General features: G+C 47.5%; 1 protein-coding gene across 1 annotated transcript in view; it reads right to left on the bottom strand.

The window, feature by feature from the left end:
- The window catches only part of pax8 (paired box 8), a gene marked incomplete at its 5' end in the record, with an annotated part of 32,769 nt that extends 8,072 nt beyond the window's left edge, over positions 1-24,697 (bottom strand). The window contains 5 exons of the mRNA XM_080217268.1: positions 1,285-1,457; positions 13,088-13,216; positions 18,825-18,910; positions 21,456-21,653; positions 24,522-24,697. Coding sequence (XP_080073394.1) covers positions 1,285-1,457; positions 13,088-13,216; positions 18,825-18,910; positions 21,456-21,653; positions 24,522-24,697 — 762 coding nt within the window. The remainder of the gene's footprint in view (positions 1-1,284; positions 1,458-13,087; positions 13,217-18,824; positions 18,911-21,455; positions 21,654-24,521) is intronic.
- Positions 24,698-25,833: the final 1,136 nt, after the last annotated feature.

Genomic DNA, 25,833 nt, shown 5'->3' with positions numbered 1-25,833 from the left:
CTAAATTGTCCCTTAGTGTCCAAAGCTGTGCAGGTTAGGTGGATTGGCCATGCTAAATTGCCCCTTAGTGTCCAAAGATGTGTAGGTTAGGTGGATTGGCCATGCTAAATTGCCCCTTAGTGTCCAAAGATGTGCAGGTTAGGTGGATTGGCCATGCTAAATTACCACTTAGTGTCCAAAGATGTGCAGGTTAGGGGGATTGGCCATGCTAAATTGCCCCTTAGTGTCCAAAGATGTGCAGGTTAGGTGGATTGGCCACGCTAAATTGCCCCTTAGTGTCCAAAGATGTGCAGGTTAGGTGGATTGGCCATGCTAAATTACCCCTTAGTGTCCAAAGATGTGCAGGTTAGAGGGATTAGCCATGCTAAATTGTCCCTTAGTGTCCAAAGATGTGTGGGTTAGGGGGATTGGCCGTGCTAAATTGCCTCTTAGTATCCAAAGATGTGTGGGTTGGGGGATTGGCCGTGCTAAATTGTCCCTTAGTGTCCAAAGATGTGCAGGTTAGGTGGATTGGCCATGCTAAATTGTCCCTTAGTGTCCAAAGATGTGTAGATTAGGTGGATTGGCCATGCTAAATTGTCCCTTAGTGTCCAAAGATGTGTAGATTAGGTGGATTGGCCATGCTAAATTGTCCCTTAGTGTCCAAAGATGTGTAGGTTAGGTGGATTGGCCATGCTAAATTGCCCCTTAGTGTCCAAAGATATGTAGGTTAGGTGGATTGGCCATGCTAAATTGCCCCTTAGTGTCCAAAGATGTGTAGGTTAGGTGGATTGGCCATGCTAAATTGCCCCTTAGTGTCCAAAGATGTGTAGGTTAGGTGGATTGGCCATGCTAAATTGCCCCTTAGCGTCCAAAGATGTGTACGTTAGGTGGATTGGCCATGCTAAATTGCGTGTTAAGGGGCAATTTAGCATGGCCAATCCACCTAACCTGCGCATCTTTGGACTGTGGGAGGAAACCGGAGCACCCGGAGGAAACCCACGCAGACACGGGGAGAATGTGCAGACTCCCACACAGACAGTGACCCGAGCCCGGGAATCGAACCCGGGTCCCTGGTGCTGTTGAAGCCGCAGTGTGCTGACCCGCTGTGCCACAGCGCTCGATCAAGCTGGGTCTGCGGAGAAACCCTCGTTTGCCCAAGCTTGGCAGTGCCAAGTGACTGGGACAGCGGGCAGCTGAGTCAGCGGGCCTTAGCACAGGGCGTACATCCGGCTGCGAAATCTCCTTGGCACAGTGGCACGGCCGGCGCCTTCAGAGACGGTGCCAGGCCTCCCCCTCGCTCACCTGTTCCCCTTTACTGTGGCTGGCAGTTGGGAAGGCCTCTGGGTAATGTTGGCGCTCAAAAGCGCAGTCCAGCACCTCCAGCTGCTGTGCAAAACCCTCGGTGCGCAGTTGCTTGCGGGCACCCCCGCTGCCGCTCTGGGAGTCGCCGCCAATCACGCAGCTGTCCTGCTCGCCTGCCAGAGAAAGAGAGAGCGTCAAAACCTGACGGGCGATGCCAGTCGCTGTTCTCCCCTGCCAAGTCTAACCACCTCTCAAACGTTTCCGACTCCTGGCATCTCGCCCCTGGCGCCATCCACGCAGGGCTGGGCTCACATCACACTCGTTCCCTCGACAGCACGCTGGCACAGGGGTGGGCGCTGCTGCCCCACCGCGCCAGGGATCCGGGTACGATGCCCGGCTTGGGGTCACTGTCTGTGTGGAGTCTGCACCTTCTCCCCCGCTCCGTGGGTCTCCTCCGGTTGCTCCGGTTTCCTCCCACAGCCATGGCCAATCCACCTAACCTGCACATCTTTGGACACTAAGGGGCAATTTAGCATGGCCAATCCCCCTAACCTACACATCTTTGGACACTAAGGGGCAATTTAGCATGGCCAATCCACCCTAACCTGCACATCTTTGGACACTAAGGGGCAATTTACCATGGCCAATCCACCCTAACCTACACATCTTTGGACACTAAGGGGCAATTTAGCATGGCCAATCCCCCTAACCTACACATCTTTGGACACTAAGGGACAATTTAGCATGGCCAATCCACCTAACCTGCACATCTTTGGACACTAAGGGGCAATTTAGCATGGCCAATCCACCTAACCTACACATCTTTGGACACTAAGGGGCAATTTAGCATGGCCAATCCACCTAAACTACACATCTTTGGACACTAAGGGACAATTTAGCACGGCCAATCCACCTAACCTACACATCTTTGGACACTAAGGGACAATTTAGCATGGCCAATCCACCTAACCTACACATCTTTGGACACTAAGGGGCAATTTAGCATGGCCAATCCCCCTAACCTGCACATCTTTGGACACTAAGGGGCAATTTAGCATGGCCAATCCCCCTAACCTGCACATCTTTGGACACTAAGGGGCAATTTAGCATGGCCAATCCACCTAACCTGCACATCTTTGGACACTAAGGGGCAATTTAGCATGGCCAATCCACCTAACCTGCACATCTTTGGACACTAAGAGGCAATTTAGCATGGCCAATCCACCTAACCTGCACATCTTTGGACACTAAGGGGCAATTTAGCATGGCCAATCCACCTAACCTGCACATCTTTGGACACTAAGGGACAATTTAGCATGGCCAATCCACCTAACCTGCACATCTTTGGACACTAAGGGACAATTTAGCATGGCCAATCCATCTAACCTGCACATCTTTGGACACTAAGGGGCAATTTAGCATGGCCAATCCACCCTAACCTGCACATCTTTGGACACTAAGGGACAATTTAGCACGGCCAATCCACCTAACCTGCACATCTTTGGACACTAAGGGACAATTTAGCATGGCCAATCCACCTAACCTACACATCTTTGGACACTAAGGGACAATTTAGCATGGCCAATCCACCTAACCTACACATCTTTGGACACTAAGGGACAATTTAGCATGGCCAATCCACCTAACCTACACATCTTTGGACACTAAGGGGCAATTTAGCATGGCCAATCCACCTAACCCACGCAGACACGGGGAGAATGTGCAAACTCCACACAGACAGTGACCCGAGCCGGGAATCGAACCCAGTTCCTTGGGGTTGTGAAGCAGCAGTGCTAACCCACTGTGCTACCGTGCCACCCAGCTTGAAGAGGCTGTTTCTGTATTGTACTGATGTTTGAATTATCCTCAGCTCTGCTGCCCCAGAAGGTTGCGTCGTCAGCCCCTCACTCTTCTCCTTATACACCCCGTGGCCAAATTCCGTTCCCCGCAACTCCACTTTCTAGTTTGCTGACCCCTGTAATGGGTCAGATCTCAAATAATGACGAGATAGAGTGCAGGAAACATAAGAAATAGGAGCAGGAGTAGGCCATCTCGCCCCTCGAGCCTGCCCCGCCATTCAATAAGATCATGGCTAATCTGAAGTGGATCAGTTCCCGCTCTCTCTCCCCTGTCTATCAGAAACCTATCTACCCGTGACTTCAATATATTCAGCGAGGCAGCCCCCACCACTTCAACGGGCAGAGAATTCCAGAGATTTGAGTGAAGAAGTTCCTCCTCAACTCCAATCTAAACTGCCCCCCCCTTATCTTGAGGCTGTGCCCCCTAGTTCTGCTATCCTTTCTAAGCGGGAAGAATCTCTCTACCTCTACCCTATCCATCCCCTTCATTATCTTATACATCCCTACAAGATCCCCCCTTCTAAACTCCAACGAGTACAGACCCAGTCTATTTAGTCTCTCCTCATAATCCAACCCCCTCATCTCCGGTATCAGCCGAGTGAACCTCCTCCGCACTCCCTCCAAGGCCAAAATATCCTTCCGCAAGTGCGGCGACCAAAACTGCACACAGTACTCCAGCTGCGGCCTCACCAATGCCCTATACAGCTGCAGCTAGACCTCCCTGCTTTTATATCCTATCCCCCTCACTATGAAGGCCATTTGCCTTCTTGATCGCCCGCTGCAGACTGGGTTTTTGCGACTCGTGCACAAGGACGCCCAGGTCCCTCTGCACCGTAGCAGCTTTTCTCCCTTTCAATAGTAATCCCTCCGACTATTATTCCTGCCAAAGTGGATAACCTCACACTTGCTAACATTATACTCCATCTGCCAGGTCCTCGCCCACTCGCTCAGCCTACCCAGATCCCTCTGCAGACTTTCCACACCCTCCGCGCAATTCGCTTTTCCACTCATCTTCGTGTCGTCAGCAAATTTCGTCACCCTACACTCAGCCCCCTCCTCCGGATCGTCTATATAAATGGTAAAGAGAATAGAGAGTACACAGATAGAAAATTTGGTGAACTGGTGCAATGATAAATCTCTCCCTCAATGCCAACAAAACACAAGAGATTGTCATTGATTAGAGGAAGCGATAAGGAGAACATACTCTTGTCTATATCAACGGGGACACGATAGAAAGGGTCAAGAACTTCAAGTTCCTACCACCCACTGTGTGAAGAACCTCCCCCACACATCCCACCTAAACTTACCCCCCCTCCCAACTCACCTTGAACACATGCCCTCTTGAAGTTGACCCTACCACCCGAGGAGCGACCCTCTGACCATCATTTGTTTCGATGGACCGAATGGCCTCCTTCTGCACTGTAGGGTTTCTATGAAGTCAGCCTAGATTTTGGCATTGTGTCGAGAATGAGATGTCCAGATATGATCCCACTGTCCTTTTAGGAATCTTTTATTCAAATAAATTTTAACTAGGAACAGGGTTTAAATATCACAGAAAGAATTTGCATCACTTTTACCAACTGATATACAATTCTTAACTGTCTAGCTCCATTGAAGTGATAATCCTTTTATAGACTTAGACTCCCCTTCTGAATCAGTTAGCAGAAACACACAGGCTTACTTTGGCTGCCAGTCCACTCGCCTATAAACAATTCTGGGGAAAGGGACCTATTTTCTAGTGGGTCCCAGACTTCAATCTCCAGTGAGGGACAGAGAGAGAAAGAGAGAGAGGGAGGGAGAGAGAGAGAGAGAGGGAGTGCTGCTCTTTTGAAATCCAAATGTACAAAAATATACAATATTCCCTTCTGTAAGACAAGCTCCCCCCAATAGTACACGACACACTCTTGTTCAACCTTATCAAACCCTACTCTGAAACACCCAGGGGACAACCAAAAAAAAATTAAAACTGCATTAGTTCAGATTAAAACAAACTCCAGGAGCAATTATCCTTCTGCAATCTCAGCTGGTGGGCTGTCTGGAGCAGAGAAATCAGCACCGTAACTACAGCTGAGGCTTAAAACATTCCCCACACAAGAAAGATGACACAAAATATGTTTGTTAAAGGCACTGTAACATCACATTGCTGTACCGACATGCTAACTTTTCGTGATTCATGTACAAGGACACCCAGATCCCTCTGCACTGCGGCGTTCTGTAGCCGCTCTGTGCTGAAGTAATATTCTGCTTTTCTATTCTTGCAAACAAAGTGGGCAACATTGTTTCAAATTAGGCTTCAGTCATTCAGTTGTCCCCTGGGTGTTTCAGAGTAGGGTTCAATAAGGTTGAACAAGAGTGTGTTATGTACTAATGCGGGGAGCTTGTCTTACAGAAGGGAATATTGTATATTTTTATACATTTGAATTTCAAAAGGTATTGATGTCATTGATACAATGAAAGAATCGGTGGACGAGGGATGAAGCTGGGTTTTGCCAGCGTACCCTTCAAGGAAGATATTTTGTGTCATGTTTCTTGTGTGGGGTATGTTTTAAATTTCAGCTGTAGATACGGTGCCAATTTGTCTGCACCACACAGCTTACCAGCTGAGATTGCAGAAGGATAATTGCTCCGAGTTACTTGCTTTAATCTGAACTAATGCAGTTTTACAGATGCGCCATTCTTCCTGGATGTATCACAGCTTGGTACGGGCTCCTGCTCTGCCCAAGACTGCAAGGAACGACAAAAGATCGTGAATGTAGCCCAATCCATCACGCAAACCAACCTCCCATCTATTGACTCCGTCTACACTTCCCACTGCCTTGGGAAAAGCAGCCGGCGTAATCAAGGACCCCACGCACCCCGGACATTCTCTCTTCCACCTTCTTCCATCGGGAAAAAGATGCACAAATCTGAGATCTGCGACTCAAGAATAGCTTCTTCCCTGCTGCCGTCAGACTTTTAATTAAGTTGATCTTTCTCTACGCCCGAGCTATGACTGTAACCCTACATCCTTTGCTCTCTCTCCTTTCCTTCTCTCCGTTTTGTCTGTGTAGCTCGCAAGAAATGTACCTTCCACTTGGTACTAATACACGTGACAACAAGAAAGCAAATTGAGTCAAATTTTGCTCATTTTTTTTGGGCTGACCCCTGAGAGTTTCGGAGCACAGTTCAATAAGGTTGATTTAACTTTTTAAAGGTCTAGAAATCCAGCGCTCGTTCTCGCTCTCAAAATAGAGGACGCGATTTCAGCTAAATTGAGAGTCCTGTAAATGAGTCAGGAGGCTCGAGTTTTGGAAAGTTAATCATTTGTTATTAAGATGTCGAAACGGAGACGAAGCATTACTAACTGGCAACGATTCTCTGAAAGCTGTGTAAAAACCGTGCTACGTTCTGGCGATTTATAATTCGGAGCCGGCCTGGGAAAATCTGCCTGAATTCCAACCGGGAATGGCCTCCTTTGTGACACCAAGAACAACTTGAATTTATACGACACCTTGTGCATCGTAAAACATCAAAGTGCTAACAGAACGGTGGATGGGGAAAGAACGATTACGGTTTAATAACACTAATTGCAATATTGAACATAAGAACATAAGAAATAGGAGCAGGAGTTGGCCATCTAGCCCTTCGAGCCTGTCCCGCCATTCAATAAGATCATGGCTAATCTGAAGTGGATCAGTTCCCGTTCTCTCTCCCCTTGTCTATGAGAAACCTATCTACCCGTGACTTAAATATATTCAGTGAGGTAGCCTCCACCACTTCAATGGGCAGTGAATTCCAGAGATTTGAGTGAAGAAGTTCCTCCTCAACTCCGATCTAAACTGCCCCCCCCCCTTATCTTGAGGCTGTGCCCTCTAGTCCTGCTATCCTTTCTAAGCAGGAAGAATCTCTCTACCTCTACCCTATCCATCCCCTTCATTATCTTATACGTCTCTATAAGATCCCCCCTCATCCTTCTAAACTCCGAGTACAGACCCCGTCTATTTAGTCTCTCTTCATAGTCCAACCCCCTCATCTCCGGTATCAGCCTACTGAACCTCCTCTGCACTCCCTCCAAGGCTAATATATCCTTGCGCAAGTGCGGCGACCAAAACTGCACACAGTACTCCAGCTGCGGCCTCACCAGTACCCTGTACAGTCGCAGCAAGACCTCCCTGCTTTTATATTCTATCCCCCTCGCTATAAAGGCCATTTGCCTTCTTGATCGCCCGCTGCAGACTGGGTTTTTGCGACTCATGCACAAGGACGCCCAGATCCCTCTGCACCGTAGCAGCTTTTCGCCCTTTAAATAATAATCCCTCCGAATTTTTTTCCTGCCAAAGTGGATAACTTCACACTTGCCAACGTTATACTCCATCTGCCAGGTCCTCGCTCACTCACTCATTCAAATATTTGGAAAGTTGAGATTATCGGGGGGGGGAGGGCAGTGTGGTGTGGCCCCAAAATGCTTATGTGAACAGTGGCACAGTAGTTCGCACTGCTGCCTCACAGTGCCAGGGACCAAAGACATGATGCATAGAACCATAAAGGTTTCCAGCATGGAAACACGCCCAGTTTTTACCACTAAGCTTGCCCGCATTTGGCGCCTATCCCTCGATACCCACCTTACCCATGTAACTGTCTAAACGCTTTTTAAAAGACAAAATTATACCCGCCTCTGGCATCTCGTTCCAGACGCTCTGTGTGAAAAAATTGCCCCCTCTGGACACTTTCATATGTCTCCGCTCTCACCTTAAACCCTTGAGTTTTAGACTCCCCTACCTTTGGGGAAAAGACGTTGACTATCTAGCTGATCTGTGCCCCTCATTATTTTATAGACCTCTATACGATCACCCCTTAACCCTCTACGCCCCAGAGAAAAAAGTTCCAGTCTATCCAGCCTCTCCTTATAACTCGAACCATCAAGTCCTGGGTAGCATCCTAGTAAATCTTTTCTCGATATTGACTATCTAGCTGATCTGTGCCCCTCATTATTTTATAGACCTCTAGAAGATCATCCTACACTCCAGAGAAAAAAGTTCCAGTCTATCCAGCCTCTCCTTATAACTCAAAGCATCAAGTCCTGGGTAGCATCCTAGTAAATCTTTTCTCGATATTGACTATCTAGCTGATCTGTGCCCCTCATTATTTTATAGACCTCTAGAAGATCACCTCTCTACATTCCAGAGAAAAAAGTCCCAGTCTATCCAGCCTCTCCTTATAACTCAAACTATCAAGCCCTGGGTAGCATCCTAGTAAATCTTTTCTCGATATTGACTATCTAGCTGATCTGTGCCCCTCACTATTTTATAGACCTCTAGAAGATCACCCCTCTATGCTCCAGAGAAAAAAGTCCCAGTCTATCCCAGCCCCTCCTTATAACTCGAACCATCAAGTCCTGGGTAGCATCCTAGTAAATCTTTTCTCGATATTGACTATCTAGCTGATCTGTGCCCCTCGTTATTTTATAGACCTCTATAAGATCACCCCTAAACCTCCTACACTCCAGAGAAAAAAGTCCCAGTCTATCCAGCCTCTCCTTATAACTCGAACCATCAAGTCCCATTCACATCCGAGTAAATCTTTTCTCGATATTGACTATCTAGCTGATCTGTGCCCCTCATTATTTTATAGACCTCTATATGATCACCCCTTAACCTTCTACGCCCCAGAGAAAAAAGTTCCAGTCTATCCAGCCTCTCCTTATAACTCGAACCATCAAGTCCCAGTAGCATCCTAGTAAATCTTTTCTCGATATTGACTATCTAGCTGATCTGTGCCCCTGATTATTTTATAGACCTCTAGAAGATCACCCCTAAACCTCCTACACTCCAGAGAAAAAAGTCCCAGTCTATCCAGCCTCTCCGTATAACTCGAACCATCAAGTCCCATTCACATCCTAGTAAATCTCTTCTGCACTCTTTCTAGTTTAATAATATCCTTTCTACAATAGGGTGAGCAGAACTGTGCACAGTATTCCAAGTGTGGCCTTACCAATGTCTTGTACAACTTCAACAAGATGTCCCAACTCCTGTATTCAATGTTCTGACCAATGAAACCAAGCATGCCGAATGCCGCCTTCACCACTCTGTCCACCTGTGACTCCACTTTCAAGGAACTATGAACCTGTACCCCAACTGAGGGCGAAATCTTCCCACCCCAACAGGAATCGTAGTGGGCAAGGCAGAGGATTTGGCCGTTTTTTGACTTCAGGTGGGAATTTTTGTCCTTGGAGCGAGTACAGCTGGGAAATCCCACCCTCTGCCACTTTCATTTTTGGTTGGATTTTTCCCCCACCTTCCTCCCTGTCTCCACTCGCACTCTCTCAGGTTCTGGCTATCTTATAAATTCAGTGTATCTGTTACTTTAAGAGCCTCTCTCGTCAGAACTCGCGTCGAATAATAAATCACAGGAAGTGTAGTTATTAGTGTCACAAGTCATGACATTAACACTGCAGTGAAGTTACTGTGAAAATCCCCGAGCTGCCGCGTTCCTGTTCGGAGGGAGAATTTAGCACCTAACCAGCATGTCTTTCGGACTGTGGGAGGAAACCGGAGCACCCGGAGAAAACCCACGCAGACATGGGGAGAATGTGCAGACTCCACACAGACAGTGACCCAAGGCCAGGAATTGAGCCCAGGTCCCTGGCACGGTGAGGCAGCAGTGCTAACCACTGTGCCAACTCGAATGGTATGCTTTTTCTGTATAGCGCGCAAGAAACAATACTTTTCACTGTATCCCAGTACACGTGACAATAATAAATCAAACAATACTTTTCACTGTATCCCAATACACGTGACAATAATAAATCAAACAATACTTTTCACTGTATCCCGATACACGTGACAATAATAAATCAAACAATACTTTTCACTGTATCCCAGTACACGTGACAATAATAAATCAAACAATACTTTTCACTGTATCCCAATACACGTGACAATAATAAATCAAACAATACTTTTCACTGTATCCCAGTACACGTGACAATAATAAATCAAACAATACTTTTCACTGTATCCCAATACACGTGACAATAATAAATCAAACAATACTTTTCACTGTATCCCAATACACGTGACAATAATAAATCAAACAATACTTTTCACTGTATCCCAGTACACGTGACAATAATAAATCAAACAATACTTTTCACTGTATCCCAATACACGTGACAATAATAAATCAAACAATACTTTTCACTGTATCCCGATACACGTGACAATAATAAATCAAACAATACTTTTCACTGTATCCCAGTACACGTGACAATAATAAATCAAACAATACTTTTCACTGTATCCCAATACACGTGACAATAATAAATCAAACAATACTTTTCACTGTATCCCAGTACACGTGACAATAATAAATCAAACAATACTTTTCACTGTATCCCAATACACGTGACAATAATAAATCAAACAATACTTTTCACTGTATCCCAATACACGTGACAATAATAAATCAAACAATACTTTTCACTGTATCCCAGTACACGTGACAATAATAAATCAAACAATACTTTTCACTGTATCCCAATACACGTGACAATAATAAATCAAACAATACTTTTCACTGTATCCCAATACACGTGACAATAATAAATCAAACAATACTTTTCACTGTATCCCAGTACATGTGACAATAATAAATCAAACAATACTTTTCACTGTATCCCAATACACGTGACAATAATAAATCAAACAATACTTTTCACTGTATCCCAGTACACGTGACAATAATAAATCAAACAATACTTTTCACTGTATCCCAATACACGTGACAATAATAAATCAAACAATACTTTTCACTGTATCCCGGTACATGTGACAATAATAAGTCAAACAATACTTTTCACTGTGTCCCATTACATAAGAACATAACATAAGAACATAAGAAATAGGAGCAGGAGTAGGCCATCTAGCCCTTCGAGCCTGCCCCGCCATTCAATAAGATCATGGCTGATCTGTCGTGGCTCAGTTCCACATTCCCGCCCTCTCCCCATAACCCTTAATCCCCTCTCTTATCAAAAACCCATCAACCCGCTTCTTAAAAATATTTAGCGAGGTAGCCTCCACCACTTCAACGGGCAGAGAATTCCAGAGATTCACCACCCTTTGAGTGAAGAAGTTCCTCCTCAACTCCGTTCTAAACCGCCCCCCCCTTTATCTTGAGGCTGTGTCCCCTCGTCCTACTGTCCTTTTTGAGCGGGAAGAGTCTCTCCACCTCTATCCTATCCATCCCATTCATCATCTTATACGTCTCAATGAGATCTCCCCTCATTCTTCTAAACTCTAACGAGTACAAGCCTAGTTTATTCAGCCTCTCCTCATAGCTCAACCCCCTCAACTCCGGTATCAGCCTAGTAAACCTCCTCTGCACTCCCTCCAGGGCCAAAATATCCTTGCGTAAGTACGGCGCCCAAAACTGCACACAGTACTCCAGCTGCGGCCTCACCAATGCCCTATACAGCTGCAGCAAGACCTCCCTACTTTTATATTCAATCCCCCTCGCTATGAAGGCCAGCATCCCATTCGCCTTCCTGACCACCTGCTGCACCCGCAAGCTGGGTTTTTGCGACTCATGCACAAGGACGCCCAGATCCCTCTGCACCGTCGCCTGCTGCAGTTTTTCGCCCCGTAAGTAATAATCCTTCCTACCATTATTCCTACCAAAGTGGACCACCTCACACTTGCCAACATTAAATTCCATTTGCCATTTCCTGGCCCATTCGCCCAGCCTATCTAGATCCTTCTGCAGACTCTCCACACCCTCCGCACAATTTGCCGTTCCCCCAATCTTGGTGTCATCAGCAAATTTCGACACCCTACACTCGGTTCCCTCCTCCAGATCATCTATATATTTGCCTGGATGGGTCCACCAACATTCAAGGAACTCGACACCATCCCGGACAAAGCTTGATGGGCACCCCATCCACAAGCACTCACCCCCTCTGCCACCGACACTCAGTAGCAGCAGTGTGTACCATCTACAAGATGCACTGCATCCTTAGACAACCCCTTCCAAACCCATGACCCTTCCATCTAGAAGGACAAGGGTAGCAGATACATGGGGAACACCACCCCCTGCAAGTTCCCCTCTGAGCCCCTCACCCATCCCAACTTGGAAATATATCGGCCGTTCCCTCCCGGGTGGCATCGTGGGCCAACCCCACGATTCAAGATGGCGGCTCCCCACCACCACCTTCTCTAGGGGCACCGAGGGATAGGCGACGGATCCAGTTGGCGACGGCCGTGTCCCGGGAATGGATAAAGGGTCAACAATTTCAGGTGGGAGGGAGTTAGACGGGGGAATATGGAAACTCGGAGCAGGAGGAGGCTTCCCCATCGAATCCAATCTCCGCCCCACACATTCTCCCGCATTTCCCCTTCGCGTAAAATCTAAAATGGGCGGCAAAAGGAGTCCGTTTCGCCCATCAAATCGACATGGGTTCCAACGAGCTCCCCACATCCTGTAGGGGGCAGTGTTGGCCAAGTGGTACCATCGCTCGACTCTTAACATTCTGGGGGAGCCCGGGTTCGAATCCCGTCCACGGCAGAGGGTGGAACTTGAATTCAATAAAAACTGGAATTAAGAATCTACTGAGGACCCACTGTGGGGAGAAAGCCCTCGGATTCCCTTTAGGGAAGGAAATCTGCCATCCTTACCCACGTCTGGCCTACACGTGACTCCAGGGACGTTTAGGGATTGGCGGGATTTATTTTTTGCCGGGATGCTAAGGGGCGATCACCCTCGGCACGACTCTCTGGGGTTTGAGTTCCCCGATTAAGCTCGTAGGGTTACAACAGGCCAACTTGTGTAGCAGGCTTGGAGGTGGGGGATATCGCCATATTAGCAGCGTGAGTTTTACAAGAGGTTTGGGGGAATTGAATCAAGCCAAAGTGGGGAAGCAGAGATCAGAGTCAAGAGACCAATTCTGGTGCAGATCACGCCAGTTTGCTTACTTTCAGTCGCTTTCCTCTTGGGTTCGTTGTTTTGCTGGACGATTCCGAGCAGGCCATTGATGGAATAGGAGGAGCCCAGGGAGTCGCTGGCGGGAGGAGATTCCGGTGGTGTGACGGTCGAGTTGGGGACTGGAGAGAAAACACGCAAAAGGTTAAAAGATTCGCACACATTTTATTCACGGGCAAGGATTTGGAATTGGGTATGACATAGCCTTTCTCAGAAGGAAATTTAGCATGGCCAATCCCCCTAACCTGCACATCTTTGGACACTAAGGGACAATTTAGCATGGCCAATCCCCCTAACCTGCACATCTTTGGACACTAAGGGGCAATTTAGCATGGCCAATCCACCTAACCTGCACATCTTTGGACACTAAGGAGCAATTTAGCATGGTCAATCCACCTAACCTGCACATCTTTGGACACTAAGGGGCAATTTAGCATGGCCAATCCATCTAACCTGCACATCTTTGGACACTAAGGGGCAATTTAGCATGGCCAATCCATCTAACCTGCACATCTTTGGACACTAAGGGGCAATTTAGCATGGCCAATCCACCTAACCTGCACATCTTTGGACACTAAGGGGCAATTTAGCATGGCCAATCCATCTAACCTACACATCTTTGGACACTAAGGGACAATTTAGCATGGCCAATCCACCTAACCTGCACATCTTTGGACACTAAGGGGCAATTTAGCATGGCCAATCCACCTAACCTACACATCTTTGGACACTAAGGGACAATTTAGCATGGCCAATCCACCCTAACCTACACATCTTTGGACACTAAGGGACAATTTAGCATGGCCAATCCACCTAACCTGCACATCTTTGGACACTAAGGGGCAATTTAGCATGGCCAATCCACCTAACCTACACATCTTTGGACACTAAGGGACAATTTAGCATGGCCAATCCACCTAACCTACACATCTTTGGACACTAAGGGACAATTTAGCATGGCCAATCCACCTAACCTACACATCTTTGGACACTAAGGGGCAATTTAGCATGGCCAATCCACCTAACCTACACATCTTTGGACACTAAGGGACAATTTAGCATGGCCAATCCACCTAACCTACACATCTTTGGACACTAAGGGACAATTTAGCATGGCCAATCCACCTAACCTACACATCTTTGGACACTAAGGGACAATTTAGCATGGCCAATCCACCTAACCTGCACATCTTTGGACACTAAGGGACAATTTAGCATGGCCAATCCACCTAACCTACACATCTTTGGACACTAAGGGACAATTTAGCATGGCCAATCCACCTAACCTGCACATCTTTGGACACTAAGGGACAATTTAGCATGGCCAATCCACCCTAACCTGCACATCTTTGGACACTAAGGGACAATTTAGCATGGCCAATCCACCTAACCTACACATCTTTCTCCTGTGGGAGATAACCCGGAGGGAGAGACTCGACGGAGAAGGTGCAGTCTGCGCTCAGACACTGACCCAGAATGGAACCCGGGTCCCTGGCGCTGCGGGGCAGCATCATGCCCGCATTTTGGGTGCCAGTTTTTGCCGCGAAGGCGTTTAAAAAGTAGTTAAATCGTATTAGAAGCGAAACGGCGGAAGTAAATCTTGAAAATGTGACCGTGCTGTTTAAGATGTCGGGTTGGTGCACTCTCAGACAAGAGGGAGAACTCAAAAAACTCTGTTATTCAGTAAACTCAGTGCCATCAAGCCGAACGTTAATGGATTGTTCTTCTCTTGTTACTGTGTACAAGCTGTTTCTCTTCTGAAGGGATTATGTGCCTGGGTCACAGATCACCAGTTCCGGCTCATTCTGGCACTCAGTCAGTTTCCGGATCCCAGAATCTGCTGCTTCTCCCCGAGCGATCTGCGTTGGCCGGACACGGATATCAGTCCTATCTCTCCATCGGTCTCCTCCGCACCTACAGAGGCCCAGCCAGCCGCAGAGGTTTAAGCTGCGCTGTCCTGGGAGCCGGTACACACCTGCAGGATTCACTGGAGTGTTCAATCCAAGAGATAAGACGTTTTGGTTCTGCAGGGGTCGGTGGGTCAGCACACTGCTGCCAGGGAGCCGGGTTCGATTCCCGGATCGGCTCACTGTCTGTGTGGAGTCTGCACATTCTCCCCGTGTCTGCATGGGTTTCCTCCGGGTGCTCCGGTTTCCTCCCACAGTCCAAAGATGTGTAGGTTAGGTGGATTGGCCATGCTAAATTGCCCCTTAGTGTCCAAAGATGTGTAGGTTAGGTGGATTGGCCATGCTAAATTGCCCCTTAGTGTCCAAAGATGTGTAGGTTAGGTGGATTGGCCATGCTAAATTGCCCCTTAGTGTCCAAAGATGTGTAGGTTAGGTGGATTGGCCATGCTAAATTGCCCCTTAGTGTCCAAAGATGTGTAGGTTAGGTGGATTGGCCATGCTAAATTGCCCCTTAGTGTCCAAAGATGTGCAGGTTAGGTGGATTGGCCATGCTAAATTGCCCCTTAGTGTCCAAAGATGTGTAGGTTAGGGGGATTGGCCATGCTAAATTGTCCCTTAGTGTCCAAAGATGTGTAGGTTAGGGTGGATTGGCCATGCTAAATTGCCCCTTAGCGTCCAAAGATGTGCAGGTTAGGTGGATTGGCCATGCTAAATTGTCCCTTAGTGTCCAAAGATGTGCAGGTTAGGTGGATTGGCCATGCTAAATTGTCCCTTAGTGTCCAAAGATGTGCAGGTTAGTTGGGTTGGCCATGCTAAATTGTCCCTTAGTGTCCAAAGATGTGCAGGTTAGTTGGGTTGGCCATGCTAAATTGTCCCTTAGTGTCCAAAGATGTGCAGGTTAGTTGGGTTGGCCATGCTAAATTGTCCCTTAGTATCCAAAGATGTGTAGGTTAGGTGGATTGGCCATGCTAAATTGCCTCTTAGTGCCCAAAGATGTGTAGGTTAGGTGGATTGGCCATGCTAAATTGCCTCTTCGTGTCCAAAGATGTGCAGGTTAGGTGGATTGGCCATGTTAAATTGCCCCTTAGTGTCCAAAGATGTGTAGGTTAGGTTGATTGGCCATGTTAAATTGCCCCTTAGTGCCCAAAGATGTGTAGGTTAGGTGGATTGGCCATGCTAAATTGTCCCTTAGTGTCCAAAGATGTGTAGGTTAGGTGGATTGGCCTTGCTAAATTGCCACTTAGTGTCCAAAGATGTGTAGGTTAGGTGGATTGGCCATGCTAAATTGTCCCTTAGTGTCCAAAGATGTGCAGGTTAGATGGATTGGCCATGCTAAATTGCCCCTTAGTGTCCAAAGATGTGTAGGTTAGGGGGATTGGCCATGCTAAATTGCCCCTTAGTGTCCAAAGATGTGTAGGTTAGGGGGATTGGCCATGCTAAATTGCCCCTTAGTGTCCAAAGATGTGTAGGTTAGGGGGATTGGCCATGCTAAATTGTCCCTTAGTGTCCAAAGATGTGTAGGTTAGGTGGATTGGCCATGCTAAATTGTCCCTTAGTGTCCAAAGATGTGTAGGTTAGGTGGATTGGCCATGCTAAATTGCCCCTTAGTGTCCAAAGATGTGCAGGTTAGGTGGATTGGCCATGCTAAATTGCCCCTTAGTGTCCAAAGATGTGCAGGTTAGGTGGATTGGCCATGCTAAATTGCCCCTTAGTGTCCAAAGATGTGCAGGTTTGGAGAGAGATGGTCGATAAGAATGGTTTAGAGGTGGATTTGAGAGGTAGGTTGATAAGGACAGGGGAAATATTTTGGGAAGTGAGTTGATGGGATCAAAACTGTGACAGCTGGAACGTCTGCGTTAAATCAGGAGTAAGGAATGAAAGGATTTTGGAGGGCATTGCGGCGCCGGAGTTGGGTAGGTTACGGTTGAAGAGGTTAAGGGACGCTAAGAGTCTCACGATGGAGGTTTTTGCCAAACTGGAATTTTCCATAAGATAGAGGCCAGAATTCTCCACTGGGGTTCTCCAGTCCTGCTGCAGTGAAAGGATGCTCGGCTGAGCGCCAAATTCCCTGCCCTCACTGGCAGGAAAAATATTGCCAGTCAGTTCCAAGCAATGTTTGTCCGCAACATGTGAGAATGTTTCGCAATTTCAGGGCTCTCAGATGGTTAAGCTTCAATTTTTCAATAAACATACTTTTACAAAAATAACACAAAACATTGCTCCATGCGCACAGAGACACAAGAAAAACACTGCACCGTGTGTGTACGTGAGGGGGAAAACACTGCACCATGTGTGTGTACGTGACAGGAATACACTGCACCGTGTGTGTACGTGACAGGAACACACTGCACCGTGTGTGTACGTGACAGGAATACACTGCACCGTGTGTGTGTACGTGACAGGAATACACTGCACCGTGTGTGTGTACGTGACAGGAATACACTGCACCGTGTGTGTGTACGTGACAGGAATACACTGCATCGTGTGTGTACGTGACAGGAATACACTGCACCGTGTGTGTACGTGACAGGAATACACTGCACCGTGTGTGTACGTGACAGGAATACACTGCACCGTGTGTGTACGTGACAGGAATACACTGCACCGTGTGTGTGTACGTGACAGGAATACACTGCACCATGTGTGTAGGTGACGGGAATACACTGCACCGTGTGTGTAGGTGACGGGAATACACTGCACCGTGTGTGTACGTGACGGGAATACACTGCACCGTGTGTGTACGTGACAAGAATACACTGCACCGTGTGTGTACGTGACAGGAATACACTGCACCATGTGTGTAGGTGACGGGAATACACTGCACCGTGTGTGTACGTGACAGGAATACACTGCACCGTGTGTGTACGTGACAGGAATACACTGCACCGTGTGTGTACGTGACAGGAATACACTGCACCATGTGTGTAGGTGACGGGAATACACTGCACCGTGTGTGTAGGTGACGGGAATACACTGCACCGTGTGTGTACGTGACAGGAATACACTGCACCGTGTGTGTACGTGACAGGAATACACTGCACCGTGTGTGTACGTGACAGGAATACACTGCACCGTGTGTGTGTACGTGACAGGAATACACTGCACCGTGTGTGTACGTGACAGGAATACACTGCATCGTGTGTGTGTACGTGACAGGAATACACTGCACCGTGTGTGTACGTGACAGGAATACACTGCACCGTGTGTGTGTACGTGACAGGAATACACTGCACCGTGTGTGTACGTGACAGGAATACACTGCACCGTGTGTGTACGTGACAGGAATACACTGCACCGTGTGTGTGTGTACGTGACAGGAATACACTGCACCGTGTGTGTACGTGACAGGAATACACTGCACCGTGTGTGTACGTGACAGGAATACACTGCACCGTGTGTGTACGTGACAGGAATACACTGCACCGTGTGTGTGTACGTGACAGGAATACACTGCACCGTGTGTGTGTACGTGACAGGAATACACTGCACCGTGCGCACGTTTGGAGAAACCTCCGCGCTCAAACACATTTCGGAGGTTTACGTAATACCCACAGCGCACCTCAAAGGCTCCCCAATTTTGCAGATGGCAGAGTGAAGCAACCAATATCCTGACGTGGGGAATAGGGAGCAGAAGCGGGCCATTCAGCCCCTCGATCCTGTTCTGTCCCCTTCACTCAGATCCTGACTGATCTCTCCCCCGGTCCTCCTGATCCACCTCTCCACCTATTCCCCATCTCCCCTCGGAAACCACCCCCCAAACCCCCTGTTCCTTCGTGAGACACACATCCCCCACCGTGACAGACACATCTCCGCCCCCACTTACCCAGTGTGTGTCCAGGGCTGAGCCGACTCGCACTGTGCTCCTCCAGAGGCAGATGGAACGGCTGCTGAACTTTGGTCCGGATTATTCTGGCAATCAGAAGGGCATTTTTACACTTAATTTTAAGTTTACTTACTATTGTCGCAATCCAGCTGACGTTAACAATGCAACGGAGTTACTGTGAGAATCCCCCTCGTCGCCACACTCCTGGACACTGAGGGAGAATTTAGCACCTAACCTACACATCTTTGGACACTAAGGGGCAATTTAGCATGGCCAATCCACCTAACCTACACATCTTTGGACACTAAGGGACAATTTAGCATGGCCAATCCACCTAACCTACACATCTTTGGACACTAAGGGGCAATTTAGCATGGCCAATCCACCTAACCTGCACATCTTTGGACACTAAGGGGCAATTTAGCATGGCCAATCCACCTAACCTACACATCTTTGGACATTAAGGGGCAATTTAGCATGGCCAATCCACCTAACCTACACATCTTTGGACACTAAGGGGCAATTTAGCATGGCCAATCCACCTAACCTACACATCTTTGGACACTAAGGGGCAATTTAGCATGGCCAATCCACCTAACCTACACATCTTTGGACACTAAGGGGCAATTTAGCATGGCCAATCCACCTAACCTGCACATCTTTGGACACTAAGAGGCAATTTAGCATGGCCAATCCACCTAACCTACACATCTTTGGACACTAAGGGGCAATTTAGCATGGCCAATCCACCTAACCTACACATCTTTGGACACTAAGGGGCAATTTAGCATGGCCAATCCACCTAACCTACATATCTTTGGACACTAAGGGGCAATTTAGCATGGCCAATCCCGCTAACCTACACATCTTTGGACACTAAGCGGCAATTTAGCATGGCCAATCCCCCTAACCTACACATCTTTGGACACTAAGGGGCAATTTAGCATGGCCAATCCACCTAACCTACACATCTTTGGACACTAAGGGACAATTTAGCATGGCCAATCCACCTAACCTACACATCTTTGGACACTAAGCGGCAATTTAGCATGGCCAATCCCCCTAACCTACACATCTTTGGACACTAAGGGACAATTTAGCATGGCCAATCCACCTAACCTGCACATCTTTGGACACTAAGGGGCAATTTAGCATGGCCAATCCACCTAACCCGCACATCTTTGGACACTAAGGGGCAATTTAGCATGGCCATTCCACCTAACCCGCACATCTTTGGACACTAAGGGACAATTTAGCATGGCCAATCCACCTAACCTACACATCTTTGGACACTAAGGGGCAATTTAGCATGGCCAATCCACCTAACCTGCACATCTTTGGACACTAAGGGGCAATTTAGCATGGCCAATCCACCTAACCCGCACATCTTTGGACACTAAGGGGCAATTTAGCATGGCCATTCCACCTAACCCGCACATCTTTGGACACTAAGGGACAATTTAGCATGGCCAATCCACCTAACCTACACATCTTTGGACACTAAGAGGCAATTTAGCATGGCCAATCCACCTAACCTGCACATCTTTGGACACTAAGGGACAATTTAGCATGGCCAATCCACCTAACCTACACATCTTTGGACACTAAGGGACAATTTAGCATGGCCAATCCACCTAACCTGCACATCTTTGGACACTAAGGGGCAATTTAGCATGGCCAATCCACCTAACCTGCACATCTTTGGACACTAAGGCGCAATTTAGCATGGCCAATCCACCTAACCTGCACATCTTTGGACACTAAGGGACAATTTAGCATGGCCAATCCACCTAACCTGCACATCTTTGGACACTAAGGGGCAATTTAGCATGGCCAATCCACCTAACCTGCACATCTTTGGACACTACGGGGCAATTTAGCATGGCCAATCCACCTAACCTACACATCTTTGGACACTAAGGGACAATTTAGCATGGCCAATCCCCCTAACCTGCATATTTTTGGACACTAAGAGGCAATTTAGCATGGCCAATCCACCTAACCTGCACATCTTTGGACACTAAGGGGCAATTTAGCATAGCCAATCCGCCTAACCTGCATATTTTTGGACACTAAGAGGCAATTTAGCATGGCCAATCCACCTAATCTGTAGATCTTTGGACACTAAGAGGCAATTTATCATGGCCAATCCACCTAAACTGGCATATTTTGGACTGTGGGAGGAAACCGGAGCACCCAGAGGAAACCCATGCAGACACAGGGAGAATGTGCAAACTCCACACAGACAGTGACCCAATCTGGGAATGGAACCTGGGTCCCTGGAGCTGTGAAGCAGCAGTGCTAACCACTGTGCCAGCGTGCTTTAGCTTAACGTTATATTCCGAGTGTGGCCTAATTAAGGTTCTACAAAGCTTGACTTGCCAAATTTTTAAACTCAGTGCCCTGTCTGATGAAGGCAAGCGTTGCCGTACGCCTTCTTGACTACCTTCTCCACCTGCGTTGCCACTTTCAGTGACCTGTGTACCTGTACGCCCAGATCCCTCTGCCTATCAATACTCCTAAGGGTTCTACCATTTGCTGTATATTTCCTATCTGGGTTAGACCTTCCAAATTGCAAGCTTCACAGTTGACAAGAAGGGTTGAGACTGCACTCATGTCGCTATCTCTTACCTGTTAATGGAGCTCACACTGGGCACCGTCTCGCTGTTACACACTCCCTCAGCAATCAACCGATCTCGGATCTCCCAGGCAAACATTGTTGGGTTTTGCCGCTTGTACTCTGCGATCTTTTCCACCACCATTGGCGTGGCAACCTTGGGTTTCGAGCCGCCTATGACCCCTGGCATGATGCTCCCCGTCTCGTAGTACCTGTGACACATTCCAGGGTCAAAGGATGAAACAGGATAGAACGGGATCTCCCTCTCGCACCAGTCTCTTTGAAACATCACTGATTCAACACTCCCTGGGTCGCACGGTGGGTTAGCGCGGCTGCCTCACGGCGCCAGGGACCCGGGTTCGATTCCCGGCTCGGGTCACTGTCTGTGTGGAGCCTGCACATTCTCCCCGTGTCTGCGTGGGTTTCCCCCGGGTGCTCCGGTTTCCTCCCACAGTCTAAAAGACGTGCGGGTTAGGTGGATTGGCCATGCTAAATTGCCCCTTAGTGTCCAAAGATGTGTAGGTTAGGTGGATTGGCCATGCTAAATTGTCCCTTAGTGTCCAAAGATGTGTAGGTTAGGTGGATTGGCCATGCTAAATTGTCCCTTAGTGTCCAAAGATGTGTAGGTTAGGTGGATTGGCCATGCTAAATTGCCCCTTAGTGTCCAAAGATGTGCAGGTTAGGTGGATTGGCCATGCTGAATTGCCCCTTAGTGTCCAAAGATGTGTAGGTTAGGTGGATTGGCCATGCTAAATTGCCCCTTAGTGTCCAAAGATGTGTAGGTTAGGTGGATTGGCCATGCTAAATTGCCCCTTAGTGTCCAAAGATGTGTAGGTTAGGTGGATTGGCCATGCTAAATTGTCCCTTAGTGTCCAAAGATGTGTAGGTTAGGTGGATTGGCCATGCTAAATTGTCCCTTAGTGTCCAAAGATGTGTAGGTTAGGTGGATTGGCCATGCTAAATTGCCCCTTAGTGTCCAAAGATGTGTAGGTTAGGTGGATTGGCCATGCTAAATTGTCCCTTAGTGTCCAAAGATGTGTAGGTTAGGTGGATTGGCCATGCTAAATTGCCCCTTAGTGTCCAAAGATGTGTAGGTTAGGTGGATTGGCCATGCTAAATTGCCCCTTAGTGTCCAAAGATGTGCAGGTTAGGTGGATTGGCGATGCTAAATTGTCCCTTAGTGTCCAAAGATGTGTAGGTTAGGTGGATTGGCCATGCTAAATTGCCCCTTAGTGTCCAAAGATGTGTAGGTTAGGTGGATTGGCCATGCTAAATTGCCCCTTAGTGTCCAAAGATGTGCAGGTTAGGTGGATTGGACATGCTAAATTGCCCCTTAGTGTCCAAAGATGTGTAGGTTAGGTGGATTGGCCATGCTAAATTGCCCCTTAGTATCCAGAGATGTGCAGGTTAGGTGGATTGGCCATAATAAATTGTCCCCTTAGTGTCCAAAGATGTGTAGGTTAGATGGATTGGCCATGCTAAATTACCCCTTAGCATCCAGAGATGTGCAGGTTAGGTGGATTGGCCATAATAAATTGTCCCCTTAGTGTCCAAAGATGTGTAGGTTAGATGGATTGGCCATGCTAAATTGCCTCTTAGTGTCCAAAGATGTGTAGGTTAGGTGGATTGGCCATGCTAAATTGCCCCTTAGTGTCCAAAGATGTGTAGGTTAGGTGGATTGGCCATGCTAAATTGCCCCTTAGTGTCCAAAGATGTGCAGGTTAGGTGGATTGGACATGCTAAATTGCCCCTTAGTGTCCAAAGATGTGTAGGTTAGGTGGATTGGCCATGCTAAATTGTCCCTTAGTGTCCAAAGATGTGTAGGTTAGGTGGATTGGCCATGCTAAATTGCCCCTTAGTGTCCAAAGATGTGTAGGTTAGGTGGATTGGCCATGCTAAATTGTCCCTTAGTGTCCAAAGATGTGGAGGTTAGGTGGATTTGCCATGCTAAATTGCCCCTTAGTGTCCAAAGATGTGTAGGTTAGATGGATTGGCCATGCTAAATTGTCCCTTAGTGTCCAAAGATGTGCAGGTTAGGTGGATTGGCCATGCTAAATTGTCCCTTAGTGTCCAAAGATGTGTAGGTTGGGTGGATTGGCCATGCTAAATTGTCCCTTAGTGTCCAAAGATGTGCAGGTTAGGTGGATTGGCCATGCTAAATTATCCCTTAGTGTCCAAAGATGTGCAGGTTAGGGTGGATTGGCCATGCTAAATTGCCCCTTAGTGTCCAAAGATGTGCAGGTTAGGTGGATTGGCCATGCTAAATTGCCCCTTAGTGTCCAAAGATGTGCAGGTTAGGGTGGATTGGCCATGCTAAATTGCCCCTTAGTGTCCAAAGATGTGCAGGTTAGGTGGATTGGCCATGCTAAATTGCCCCTTAGTGTCCAAAGATGTGCAGGTTAGGGTGGATTGGCCATGCTAAATTGTCCCTTAGTGTCCAAAGATGTGCAGGTTAGGGTGGATTGGCCATGCTAAATTGCCCCTTAGTGTCCAAAGATGTGCAGGTTAGGTGGATTGGCCATGCTAAATTGTCCCTTAGTGTCCAAAGATGTGTAGGTTAGGTGGATTGGCCATGCTAAATTGCCCCTTAGTGTCCAAAGATGTGCAGGTTAGGTGGATTGGCCATGCTAAATTGCCCCTTAGTGTCCAAAGATGTGCAGGTTAGGGAGTTGTGGTCTAAATACATGAGGTTACGGGAATATAGCGGATGGGCTCGGAGAGAATCTGTGCCGGAGAGACGGTGCAGAAGGGAAAAGGAGGAACCGTTCCCCCTTAGTCGGAGGCTCAGTCACGAGGGAGACAGGTTCAAGGTGAGGGGTGGGAGGTGTAGTGGGACGTGAGGAAGAAATCTTTTACCCAGAGGGTGGTGAGGGTCTGGAACGCGTTGCCTGGGAGGGTGGGGGAGGTCTCACACCCTTCAAAAAGTACTTGGATGAACACTAGGCACATCGTAACACTCAGGGCGATGGGCCCAGTGCTGGCAAGTGGGGTTAGTTTGAGAGTTCAGCGTTCCCAATGGGTCAGTCCAGACTAGATGGGCCGAGGGGCCTCCCCGCGCGCGGGTACGACTCTGTTCTCACCTGCCGAGGATTTTGCTGACACAGCCGTGACTGACTCGCAGCTGTCGGGAGATGTCGCACGGCCTTACCCCCTGGTGTGCTAAATCCACAATCCGCTGTCTCACCACATCAGGGAGAGGTCTCCCATTGACAAACATGCCTCCCAGCTGGTTGATTCCACCGTGTCCTGGGTGAGAAAGAATTCAGTCCGTCAGAGCCGCCTGCCTGTGGGTGGGTTAGCCCTGCCCCGCCCCCCCTCGCAGCGCCGGGGACCCGGGTTCGATTCCCGGCTCACTCTCTGCGTGGACTCTGTACATTCTCCGTCCGGGGTTTCTCCGGTTTCCTCGCAAAGTGTGATGGTTAGGGGGGGGATTGGCCATGCTAAACTGCCCCTTAGTGTCAGACGTGCCAGCCAGGGTAAACACATGGCGATACGGAAATGTGGCTGGGTGGGATTGTAGTCAGGAAATAAACAGGTTGGACTTCAACCTGTTGTGAGACTTCTGACTACAACGGGAGCCAGTACAGACTCGATGGGCCAAATGGCCTCCTTGTGCACTGTCGGGGTTCTAGTTGAATGTCTTGGAACATTTTGCACAAGATTTGCAGGCGTACTTTTTGAAATTTCGCAGTCTGAAGCAATTAGTTTGTCCGTTATATACTAATTGCTGCTGCCACATTTCACTTGCAAATTTCATATCTTGTCCTGACCACAAGTGACATCATATTTGCTTTAATTTGATTTATTATTGTCCCATGTACTGGGATACAGTGAAAAGTATTGTTTGATTTATTATTGTCACGTGTACTGGGATACAGTGAAAAGTATTGTTTGATTTATTATTGTCACGTGTACTGGGATACAGTGAAAAGTATTGTTTGATTTATTATTGTCACGTGTACTGGGATACAGTGAAAAGTATTGTTTGATTTATTATTGTCACGTGTATTGGGATACAGTGAAAAGTATTGTTTGATTTATTATTGTCCCATGTACCGGGATACAGTGAAAAGTATTGTTTGATTTATTATTGTCACATTTATTGGGATACAGTGAAAAGTATTGTTTGATTTATTATTGTCACATGTACTGGGATACAGTGAAAAGTATTGTTTGATTTATTATTGTCACGTGTACTGGGATACAGTGAAAAGTATTGTTTGATTTATTATTGTCACGTGTACTGGGATACAGTGAAAAGTATTGTTTGATTTATTATTGTCACGTGTATTGGGATACAGTGAAAAGTATTGTTTGATTTATTATTGTCACGTGTATTGGGATACAGTGAAAAGTATTGTTTGATTTATTATTGTCACGTGTACTGGGATA

The sequence above is a fragment of the Carcharhinus amblyrhynchos genome, chromosome 34 (genome assembly GCF_965287045.1).
Source record: "Carcharhinus amblyrhynchos chromosome 34, sCarAmb.v2.hapA, whole genome shotgun sequence".
NCBI classification, from domain to species: domain Eukaryota; kingdom Metazoa; phylum Chordata; class Chondrichthyes; order Carcharhiniformes; family Carcharhinidae; genus Carcharhinus; species Carcharhinus amblyrhynchos.
This window is presented reverse-complemented; position numbering and strand designations above follow the sequence as displayed.